General features: G+C 38.1%; 1 protein-coding gene across 1 annotated transcript in view; it reads left to right on the top strand.

The window, feature by feature from the left end:
* VPS13B (vacuolar protein sorting 13 homolog B) overlaps nucleotides 1-12763 on the top strand; it is a 996174-nt gene that overhangs the window by 876810 nt on the left and 106601 nt on the right. The window contains exons 41-43 of the mRNA XM_043982862.1: nucleotides 2243-2424; nucleotides 3942-4291; nucleotides 9930-10091. Coding sequence (XP_043838797.1) covers nucleotides 2243-2424; nucleotides 3942-4291; nucleotides 9930-10091 — 694 coding nt within the window. The remainder of the gene's footprint in view (nucleotides 1-2242; nucleotides 2425-3941; nucleotides 4292-9929; nucleotides 10092-12763) is intronic.

Below are 12763 nucleotides of genomic sequence, written 5' to 3'. Positions count from 1 at the left end.
TTTTTGGTTTTGTGAGGCAATTGGGGTTAAGTGACTTGCCCAGGGTCACACAGCTAGTGTTAAGTGTCTGAGGCTGGATTTGAACTCAGGTCCTCCTGACTCCAGGGCAGGTGCTCTATCCACTGTTCCACCTAGCCGCCACTCATAAATGGATTTTTTAAATCTGGCACATTGTTTCTAAGAAAACCTATAGTAATAATATTGACATCTACATATTAAATTTGCAAATGTTTTGCATAAATCATCTTACTTGAACATTACGAAAACCCTGTAAGGTAGGAGATAAACTTCAAATAGTAGTATATGGGAATTCAAAAGTGAAAGCACCTATAACTTCGATTTTTTCCAGTCTAAAAGCAATAATTTTGCTTCCCTAAAGTGAGTTTTATATTAGATATCATAAGTAAATTATTAGTAACTTTATTTTGAGACGAATATATTTTTAAAAGGAGGGGAAGGATAGGTTGCTATGATGTTTATATGTCTGCTAAAACAACTATATCTATCTTTCCAGATAGGCAGATAGATTGGTGGGTAAATACCTATTGTTCCATTTAGCTACATCTGGATACTGATATATATATATGTGTGTGTGTGTGTGTATACATATGTATATGTGTATATACATATATACATATGTATATGTGTATATATACACACACATACATACACATAGATCTATCATCACATGTATCTTTTTATAAGGAGAATTCCTTTTAGGTAGGAATTAGACAATAGCTACTGAAGACCTTTCCAATTCTGAAGTTCTGTGATTCTCTGGCATATGTATATGCTTATGTGAATATATATGCACAAAAATACATATGCATACAAGTGCTCACACGCTATATAATACATGTCTGTATTTGTGTGGTTTGTGTTTTACTACTCTGAAATGTATTTCTTAGAAAAGGTGTACTAACATTGCAATATAGAATTCAAATATAAATAACTTGTACTGTATGTTCCCTGAGGGTAGGCACTCATTTAATATTTGCTGAAAGATCTCAAAAAAAAAAAGATCTCCCCGTGCCTTTTTATCCATCCTGTTCACTCCCATCTTTCAGAATCTGATTCAAAATTCATATCCCTCAAGAAGCACTCACTGATTAATCCTACTTATCCCATTCTGATCAGTCCTTTGCTCCATGTATCCCCAGCACTAATGGACTCAAAACATTAATTTTCAACCATAAATATTTTTCTTTGTACTGTCCTTAAATCTTTGTGGTGTACGTGTTGTGTACCTCTAGCTAGACTATCAACTCCTTAAGGACAGGAACTTTCCCATCTACATCTTTTGTATCTCCCATCAGAACTGTGCTGAGAGAATGGAGAGTGGGGGAATCACTCCCCTTTGGGGATTTGGCAGCCAGCTTCATGGCAAGTTGGTGTGGCTGCAGTTATAGCAATGGGAGATGGGTTGCAAAGTTGGAAGGGTCATCAAAGGCATTCTTATGCAACCTAGACTAAATAAGAACCCAGAATAGGGGGAAGGAGGCAGTGGTAAAAACAGTGAAGTCCCATGACCAAATCAAATTAGTGTGAACACGTACTGTACTCCATTCCACTTCTCCCTTCTTGTTATAGCAGCTCCCTTCCAACACCTTCTCAGTCTGCTATTGCATATAATATTGAGTTCAATATGATTTTTTTATAAAAATGTTGGGGAGAAGAAGAGGAAGCAACCATATTGTGTGACCCTTCATTTTCTCAGCCCTGGTCCTGTTTCCCAGGACACCTAGACCAGGACTCAAATCAGAGAAATACTGCTGAAAGACTTACAGGTTAGGGGTTGGGGGGAGGGTTGGGAAGGGGGTACAGTGGATAAGGAAAAATGAATAAGCAATGATTCATAGTTAGTTGATATTGGGAGGCACTGTGTTTCTTGCAGCAGATTTAACATTTGGCTCAAGGAGATGGGAAAATTAATTTGCATTCCCAGTGCATAATTAGTTCAGGTGGCTTCAGAGTGGGGAGCCAACCTAGAAATGGGGATTTACTGTAGGTAATTCATGGAGGATAATCAACAGATTCATTTTGAAGAGATGACTTCAAAGTAATAATTTCAGAAGATTTTATGACATTGTAAAATAACCATAGTTTTAGCTTCTTGTTGCTATTGTAAAAGCAAAAACAACCAAATGCATTAAAATAAATGGTCATCTCATTTGTAAAGTGACATAAAGCTAGAGATAGTAAACCTTTTTAAAAAAACAAATCAAAAACTTCTTTCCTGCAGCTCTGAAAGTGAATCTGGCTCTCAAAGTGCTTGTGATCAGCTTGTAACACCAACAGCACTGGCTGCCTGTACACGTGTGGACTCCTGCTTCACCCCGTGGTTTGTGCCATCCCTCGCCATCTCGCTGCAGTTTGCTCACCTAGAATTCCATTTCTGTCATCACCTCGATCAGTTGGGCACAGGTACTCTTTGCTCTGAGAGGGAATGCAAGATTTTTAATATTATGTTGTTTTTGCTGGTTCTGAGTCACACCATTCATTAATGGTTGCCTTGGTAACTTACTTCCAGGAAGTGCAAAGGAGAAGGGTTTCAATTTCAAATTGATGCCTTCTGTTGCCTGTATTAGGAGCCTTCAATGCCCAGAGTGCTGTGGTTACCGATTGCTTTTCCCATGGGACTGAATATTTTTAGAAGTGCCATTCATTTTCCCTAGAACAGTGAGGAGCATTGCCAAATCTGTCCAGCAGCAACGGCTGCAACCACATGAGGCAATAGGCATGTCCAGCAGGTGTTCCCGCTCTTTTCAAAAAGCTTATAGATCTTTTATGTTTTCCACCAATGCCAATGGGCTAGTACATTTTACAGTACTCTTGAAATGCTTGAAGACTTTGGAGCTTCTGGAATAAGGATTTTTGAGAAATCTACAAGAATTACAGGTTTCGCTGTTTTTCCAGTTATCATCTTTTTGAAAGAGATTCATCTGTTTTTGTTCATTGTGCTGTGTCATTGCATTAATGTCATGGACATTCCAGAAGTACTTCAGGATATTGCCTGGTTTCAAATGCAGGAACACTGTCTGTAGGAGATGGACAAATACCTCAGATAACTTGAGCAATTTTACAAGTTTTGATTTAAATTTTTCTACAATCCAAGAATAGCCTCTGACAAACTTACTAACGTTAATGTTCCCAATCAGATAGTTACTTGTAAATCATTTTTGACTGTACTCCAGCTTTCTAACATTCTGATACCAGGTGTTAGGACTTTCAACTTACACACAATGGAAAAAAGCAAAAATCAGATTAAAACCAAACACAGCTGCTGGTAAGCATATTGCCTTTTCAGCAAAAAAAAAAAAAAAACCTTTCTTGAAGAAACTCATGCTTTTGAGAGTGGTCTAGAGAAAAGCTTCTTAAACTTTTTCTACTAGTGACCCCTTTTTAGCCGACAAATATTTACACAACCCCGGGTATATAGGTATATAAAATAGGTATACATAACCTTCTACTGTTACCAAATTTTTCTTGACTCCCACATTCATTTACTCGGCCCTGAATGAGGTTGTGACCTACAGCTTAAGAATCTTTAGTCTAGAGGTACAAGGTAGTTCTGTAGGACTCTGTATAGGACCTTTTGGGTAAATTTTACTTTTTTATTTGGGAGTTGGTTTTCTTCTGTCAGAGTAAGGGAATCATTGATTGACACTGATGGGAAAGGAGAGTCTGCTAGCTAGAGCCTCACCAAAGCTTTCTTTTAAAACTCAAGATATAAAATATGCGGTCTGAAAAGGGAACATATTGTCTTAAACAGTAGCCCCTTATTTCAATTGAGAAAAAAATTGAAAATTCAACTTATTGTTTTCCTTTTCCAAAGGAAAACTTCTTTTTTACAAACTGAAAAGCTTGTATATTTTCCCCACAATGTATGGTCACCTCTTAATAAATTTCTTGTTTCCCTTGCTTGTTTGTTTTCTTCATAGTTTCACCACAGTACCTAAAGCCATTCATCTCGGATAAGAATGTGCCAGCTGAGCTAGAATACATGATTCTCTCCTTTAGAGAACCACATATTTATCTCAGGCAGTGGAACGATGGATTGGTCTGTCAAGAGTTCCAGTTCTCTACTCAAGCTGATTGCAAACTTCTGGAGTGCAGAAATGTTACCATGCAAAGTGTGGTGAAACCCTTCAGCATCTATGGACAAATCGCTGTTTCTAACGAGGCAACAGAAAAACTGCTGGATTGTACTGTGATAGTTGATTCTATATTTGTAAACTTTGGGCAGCATGCAGTACATTCTCTAAACACTGCAGTACAAGCTTGGCAACAGGTATGCACATTCCGTAGCCGTTTCCAAAGTGACCATGTTTAATTTTCAATTGGATGTTATGTCAGACGAGTCAAAACCAAACTACAATGTGACAGAATGAAGTGGACGGGCAGTGGAATATTTGGCGCCTGTTTCCACACTGGCAAAGCAACCCACATTATTTTTAAAACTCTAGAGAATATGGGTCCTCTACACATGCATTGAATATTATGCCCACATTTTTGTGACTAATGTGCCACATCTGTGTATAAAGTACCCTATTCCCCAGAATTTTTTCCAAGTACTTTATAGTTTCAGTTTGCCAAAGTTCCAATCAGGCTACTTAGTATAATCTCAGAGACTGTTAGAGGAATGAAACATCAGTGTGGGTCTTTAAGATGTTAGGCACTTCATGTTTTTGTGTGTACACACACACACACACACACACACACACACACACACACACACACACACACTCACAATCACACACTGAGCTGTATGTAATATGCAAGTACAATGTAGTGTTGCTCCCTGGCCTCTTAACTTTCCATTCTCTCAATGTGCCATGAGGAGGCTGACTGCATCAATCAACTTTACACCCCAAGGCTTCTTCATAATATTTTTTCACTTTTACCCCTTTCCATAAATCAGCCCATATTGAAAAGGGGTGAAATGTTTGTGATGTGTCACATTTAGATTTTAATGGAAATAGGGTACCTTCAGCTCCCAGTAGCATGTAATTGGTTTAACTGTATCATGTGACAGTAAGACAGATTTCAGAGAACTTTTGTGCCCATTACTAATTTATAGTGTAATTTTTAAAATAGAACTTTTTTTCCTACTTAAGACCAGACAGTTACTCCCATAATATTCTTTATATGCAGCATTTGGGGTTTCATTCACCAAGTATAAAGTCCTTCTGTTCAGCATTGACCTAAGGAAGTCCTTCAATTCTCTAACCTCCAAATTGTCATAGGAGCAAATCATTCTATTCATATGCATGAAGACCTATATAAAGCTGAAGAATTAATTACCTAACATGGCACTACAATAGCAAAGTAAGGAAGATAAAGCATCTGCTTTATATTAAAAATTCTTTTTTAAGGGCATTCCATGGTTTTCTTGTTGCAAAGGACATGCGTAAAACAAGAGCTAGTGTGATCTAAATCTTTACAGCTGGTTCAAATAGCAATGTGAAAAAAATCTTTGTAGCTCCAATTTCTGGGTTTTTTTGTCATATTCTGAACAATGCATTTAATAAAAAACAAACATAGAAAATATAAAAGAGTCATTGATAGGGCATTTAAACCCAGGATATTTTTTACTTAACATCAGTGCCTGTTATAAGAAGACCCATGTGTGGCAACTACTGCAAAATGGCCTTCAGAAATATTGGTTTCCTCCCAGGGTAAAGAATTCTCTTAGACACAGCTATACATATAAATAAAATATGGTGCATAAATATTTAAATGTTTTAAACCACATCAGAGTGTGAATGACTGACTGACTAACACGGTGCCTTGAAGGAGTATTCTGAGTTGGAAAAAAATTGAATTGTATATTTGATTAAGTAGAGCCATATGTCACGTAGTATATTGCTGACAGGTACATTCTATGAATAGTTGGTTCTGATTTATACAGGGATTTGGCAATGTTAACATGAGCCACAAGAGGATATACTTCTGTAATTGTTGCTGTAATTTTCTCGTTTCCTCCCATGTCAAGGGTACTTGCCACCATGTTCTAATGTGGTGGGCATCTAATCTTATGTATTCAGAAGTAAATCTAAAGTGTACTCTTTTGAAATCACAAGATATTTGACGGGGAAATAGATTCATGAAAGGTTCTTAACGTCCTTGTTTCTAGGCTGTTCTGTATGTGCTTTATCTGCATTAGAGGGAAAGTCCAGTTTCCCAGTCACAGGGTTTGTTGTGCAGCCATGTTCATATGCAGTGCAATTGCTGCCAACCAGAAACATGAACTCCATAAGTGGGAGACACGATTTGAGTTTCTGCATATTTGTACTGGATTGATATCTCTGATAAATAATTTTTTAGATAATGCAGATGGGCCAAACAGTTGAAGCATGAAATCATTTAGCCTTGCACCTTCAGGTCAGTAGTTCAAGATTAACAGAAGCCTTCACCAAGATCTTTTTTTTCTAGCTATGCATTCCTTTTCTTCTCCTCTCTTTTGGCAAATGATGTACAAGATTCTGAAACATGATTAAGGTCCCAAAATATCAAATGCAGTTTGCTTTGTAACTTCGGGTCAAACCTGAGCAGATTAACACTCAAGGGGTGTTTTTCAAAAGGTTAAAGTTGTGTCCATCTTTTGTATTTCATACAGTACCATGTCCCACTTAGTTACAAATTAGTCTCTGACACTCTGAATTCTACCAGGAGTATTAATGCTATGATAAATAAGGGCACTTTTCATTATCAAATTAAAGTAAGTACCCTCAGGTTCATTCAGAGTATGTGATGTCACATAAGATGCTTTAAAAATTTTATCCTATGTCCAGCATTCCAAGAAATGTTTTAAATTGTTACACTTACAATGAACTCTACAGATGAAGAGTCAGGACAGTGAAACAGTTCCTTAAAGACTTTCTGTATTCTTCAGAAAAATGTAAATAACCCCCTTGTGTTCTTTAATTTACATTTTTTCCTAAGCCCCTCATCTTTTATTAAAAGGTCAATTGTAGAGATGAGGAAAGAAATGGGGTTTTTTTCCTTCTTGTTTTTTTTGTTTTGTTTTGTTGTTTTTTTCAGAGCCCATCTGGTAGCTTAACCTCACTGTTGCCAATAAATAGATCACTAATCATTACTAAAATGAAGTTTTGAATCCTAGGACTTTTAAGAAAGCTAAAACTTGGAGTCACATTTGTTTTCTCATGTTAATGTTTAAGACTTTAGGGGAAACAATGAATGTTTAATAACAAAAGAAATTGACTTAACAAGTTCATTAAAAATGTATGATTGAGGGGCAGCTAGATGGCGCAATGGATAGAGTACTGGCCCTGGAGTCAGGAGTACCTGAGTTCAAATCCGGCCTCAGACACTTAACACTTACTAGCTGTGTGACCCTGGGCAAGTCACTTAACCCCAATTGCCTCACTAAAAAACAAAAAACAAAAAAAAAAGAAAAAAAATGTGTGATTGAAAAAGCAAATTGACTGGTCACATTATGAGAGCAAGGGATCACTAATGGACAGGTTGTGTGCCCTATTAGTATCTTCACAAGATCAAGAAAGATCAAAATCCCTCCTTTTGCCCCCCCCCCCAGAATATTGTGTGTACCCCCTGTGATGAGCTTATGAGAGGACATAAGTGAGAGTTTCATCAGGTATACAAGTATAGAAGAATTCTCATCTGCATCCTTGGACAGGTGCTAACATCAATGAGATCACATTTCTATTAAAGCTCTGGAACAGAACAACTGGATTTTGAAGCTACAGCTGCTAATGAAAGAATTCTATCAGAGAGTTTTCTTTTGAGTTCTTTTCACATAATCCTCTCACCTACAGGTGGTCACTGGGACCCTCAAAAGGATAAATGCTGCTTCTGCCAGTGGACCTGATGGAAGATGAAGAAAAATTGAGCCCTTTCTAGAATTCCTGCCCCCTCCCCAGGGATTTTAGTGCTCTAGATTATGCCCCACCCTCTGGCATATTTGAAGTCATTAGTCTCAAGATAACTCTTCTGAGAGAATTCCTTAATGGATTGTACCAAATTGACTTCCCTTGGTCAGGTTCAGTCTCAGTTTATTCTGAACTTCATCCCTCTAGACTTCAGAAATATGAGACCTTGAAGTGGGACGAGTAGCCCAACATGCAGTGAAGTCTACTACCCCATTTATATTTCATGGAACTGGAGTGGGAGGAAGGAAGAGAGTGTCAATAAAATCCCAGGCTATCTGGCATAAGAATATCTTGACAGTATTTTAGATCCTCAGATAAAAAAACTAGAGAAAATTGGAAGTAACATTGTCACAATCAATTTGTTATAGATGAGTGAATAAAAAAGTACTTATTGTGTGCCAAAGTTTGAGCTTGCCTTCCAAATGGTGACAAGATGGTAAAGTGTGTGGAGATGGAGGGCCCTTTCTCCACAGATAGTCATTACATTTCAGCAACTAGCACTTTATTGGATTATGCCTTGGCTTACATATATGTTCTGAACCTAATTGAGTGTGGAAAAGGATCTCGGTGTTGCAGTGAACCACAAGATTAGTCCAGAGACTGTCAAAAAAATCCATGTCATCTTAGGTTACATTGAGAGACAGTGTCCCAGCAAAGGTGACAGTCTTGCTGCGCTTTGCCCTGATTATTTTGTTCAGTTAGTTCTGAACACCATTTTCAGGGTGGATCTTGATAACATGGAGAACATCTAGAAGAGGATCACCAGAATGGTGAAGGGGCTCAAGGTCATACAACATGAAGATTGGTTAAAGGAACAAGGCGTGTTTAGCCTGGAAATGAGCAAATTCAGTGTCAGACATAAGAGCCATCTTTGAAGTGGTTAAGGAAAGGAGGTTTTCAAAAAGAAAACAAGCTGGATACATTCTGCTTAGCCCCAGGGAGTAGAACCTGGAGTGACAGGTTAATGTTGTAGACAGAGATTTAGACTTGATATAAAGGAGAACTAAGAAATAATTATTGAGCTATTGAAAGTTGGAATAGATTTCCTCAAGGGTCTCCCCTTGCTAGAGATCTTCAGGCAAAGAGTAGTGTCTGGCATGCTATAAAGGGGATTTTTTATTTGTTTAATAAGTATGGATTATAGATAGGTTCGCAGGTCCTTTCCAACTCTGAGATTCTCTGATTTGGTTGACCTCACAGGGACAGTTAGTTCATCAAAAAGGCTCAATCAACACTTTTTTGGAATCCGCTGATTGGCTAATAACTAATGTCCATCAGTTACTGGACATTAGCCAAAACATTTATTCATAGGAGTGACACTGTAACACTGATCATTACTTTTACCACTTGGAAAAAAACAAAACACAAAACCCAGCTTTTAAATAGCTTCTAGACCTAATCAATCTTGAAAGTTTAATCCCTGAACAGCAAAAGGAAATCTGCGGCTTTTTCTCCATCTTTCTCTCAGAGGAGTTACACTCACACATTCACACTCCTCCATAAGGGATTGGAGGGCTTTGTTACCTAAACAATCCCTGCTTTTGAAAGAGTACACACCACTACCTCTTTGGTAATGGATCTGATTGTTCCATTGAGAAGAACTTGAACCTCATTATCCTTACTTCCAGTGCACTGTTTGAAGAACACTGGCCTGCAGAGGTTTTGTTTTGTTTTTTAAGCATACTAATTCACTTGAAGAAACCTCAAAAGTTTGAGAGATCTCATTGTTCTTTTTCTTTTTCTGTGGTGTATGATTTATTTTGCAGGAATATAAATCAAAAAATATTCTTGTAACATTTTAGATCTCTTTAAGGTGTGTGTGTGTGTGTGTGTGTGTGTGTGTACACCACACACTCAGGCTTATGCTTGGGAGTATAGAATATTTTGTATACCAGAGCTAATGACAAGAGATCTTTTCGTGTTTTTGTCTTGTAACTCTCGCCACTGGGCAGACAGCTGCCAAACATCTTGCAATTAATCTGATGCACGTTGGCTTTCCTCTTCTTTTCCTTTCAGAACCAATGCCCTGAGGTAGAGGAATTGGTCTTCAGCCATTTTGTGATCTGTAATGACACACAGGAGACACTGCGGTTTGGCCAGGTGGATACTGATGAAAATATTCTGCTGGCCAGTCTCCACAGTCACCAGTACAGCTGGCGTTCTCACAAGTCCCCACAGGTATTTCAGAAAGTCTCACAAACACAGTGATTGTTAAAGCCGGCTGTTCATGTATTCTGCATTTTTATGTCTGTGTCCAGCCCTTTCTTTTTAAATCTCCCTGGAAACCACATGGTATAGCAATATCAGACTCAAGTGTTCGAGAAAAAGGATTGAAGAGACCCAGAAATATTAAGGGAATAAAATGAGGTACACATACAAGTTCATAGAGATTCAGAGGTCTAAGTGGAGCCTTGTTCAGTCCAGGAAGAGCCAGCAAGTGAGAGGGATAAGCAGAGGGCTTCATGGTATCTTAGTTGTGGTGCTAGGGTGGTGGTACAGAGACAATGTGTGGGGTGGATTCAGTGTGTGGCTATGATTTGAAATCAATGCTTTCTTGAGGGGCAGCTGAAGAAAGGATTAGCCCTAATGTCAGAAAGACCCATGTTCAAGCCCTGCCTCTGACACATACTGTTTATAGAAATGTGAGCAAGGCACCCACCTCTCAGAGCTCCCCAGGAAACCCTCAAACGCTACAGGTAACTAAGAACCTGCTGATCTGCAGCCACACGAATGAGATCCCATATCTGAATCCAAAAACCCAGTCACATTATTGGCTTCAATTAAGTCAGTACTCAGTGTTATGATTTGAAGTAGAGGAAATATCAGAAAGTACTCCAAACATATTGTTCTCTTTAGAACTCCACTTATAAAGAAAACTATGTGTGCCTGTGATTGAAAGGAATTTCTTAAAGAGGTGAGTGAACCTTTCCATGCAACCCTAGAAAGATGAGGAGGGCAGCTCCAGACTTTCTTATGCCCTTTTCCTTAGTGCAGACAGGATGCTGTTGACTTATTTGGGTCATCAGGAACTTGCTAAAAAGGTCACTGTCCAATGTGAAGAAAGTAGGTACTCTACCATCTCCAATCTGATTCAGTCACAAGTAGGAAGATTTATAAATTCTAACCCCACCCCCCGCCCCGAGTTTTTATTAAAAATGCATGTTTCATTCAAATTGACTTAATAGGACATTAAACTACAAGGAATCCTTTTTGCAAAGTTCTGGTTGATATATATGTATTTTTAGGTTATGTCTATAGGTTTTTAATTTGTCATTTCCTTTATAAGGAGTTTTTCTCTTAGGAAGTTTTTAAACAATTTGCCTCCTATAAAGAAAGTTTTCATATTAATGATGTTTGTAGTAATGGAGTATTGCTGTATGCATAGAGAGCCTCAAGGCTATGCTTTCAGTTGCTTAATATTGTTGTGCAGCTACAAGGTACCCAGCAAGTTTCAGGCTATGGGCCAGTGAAAAGCCTGGAGGAGGAAGATTCGTTCCACCTTCCATGTATAAACTAAGTTTAAATATCCTTCTAAATTCCCAAATCATCTCTAGGAGCCAAAAAAGGAAGAGCTCACCAAGAATGAAGAGCTGAGTCAGTAAGACTCCAAACTGATGAAGAGAACAGTGGGATAGGATGTTAACAAGAAGAAAAAGAAAAAATTGTTATTAGGATTGTTATGCTGTTTTACATGTTCTTACCGCAGTGGACTTGAAAATATGTTACAGCCTCACAAAATCGTATGAGGTAGGCAGTATTATTCCCATTTTATAGGTAAGGAAATAGACATAGAAGAGTTGAGTGTCCAAAGAAAATCACACAGATAGTGATAGAGATGGAACTAGAACCAAGGTCTTCTGATTCTCAGTCTTCTTTTTAGCACTCTGCCATATACTTCTCCCTGTTACCTAATCTTGCTTTTTCAGGTAGGCTGGAGGAAAGCTTTGAAAGCTAAGCATGTAGCATTCACTACCTAAGTTCAGTCCAAATTCTTGAGAGTCTTGAGAAGATTCATGGTTTTACCAAAAGCACCAAGTGCCTCTAAAAATATGTTCAAACAGCACTGAAATGAGAGATATAGTCCACCGTTCATCCAGTTATTTTTACCTGTAGCCGTACCCTGCAAATGCATTGTCCTGAGTTTCAAGATGCTTTGTAGTTAGTGTGATGAATGGACTCTACTATGAATCCGAACTGTGGAAAATAAAGGGCAAGCATTAGAACACAGATTCAGAGCTGAAGGGGACCTTGGAAGCCAGCTGATCCAAACTTTCATTTTACAAATGAGGGAACTAAGGCCCAGTATTGCACAGGTAGTGAGTGGAAAGGGCCAAGATTCAAAACCACATACTAATACAAACCTTGAAAGAGAAGAGGCCACAATGAATATCTAGAGAATATCTTTCCTCACTAATTGCAAATTCTGCTACATCAGGGGTTCTTTACCTTTCTTGTATGCCATAGACTCCTCTGGCACTCTGGTGAAGCCTATAATAATATTTTTAAATGCATATAATAAAATACATAGGATTATGAAGGAAATACATTATATTGACATAAAGATGTGATTGTTTTCTCCATCCAAGTTCACAGACCCCTGGAAATCTTTCCAGAGATCCCCTAGGGATAAGTGAACCCCAGGTTAAGGACCCCTATGCTCCATCCTAATGAGATACTACACTGGGAGAAAAAAGAAAGAAGAGAGGAGATAGAAGAGAATTCCTTGGTCATTAGTCCATTCAAAATCTTTAAGAGGATTTCTCAGGTTCAGAAAACTTAACTCCACTTAGCTATGTAACTTATATTCCTGAGTTGTTTTGTTTTTCTTCCAAGAGATCAAGAAAGCATTG

This window comes from Dromiciops gliroides, chromosome 1 (genome assembly GCF_019393635.1).
Source record: "Dromiciops gliroides isolate mDroGli1 chromosome 1, mDroGli1.pri, whole genome shotgun sequence".
Taxonomy (NCBI): Eukaryota; Metazoa; Chordata; class Mammalia; order Microbiotheria; family Microbiotheriidae; genus Dromiciops; species Dromiciops gliroides.
The sequence above is the reverse complement of the archived record's forward strand: the minus strand, read 5'-3'. Positions and strand labels throughout refer to the sequence as shown.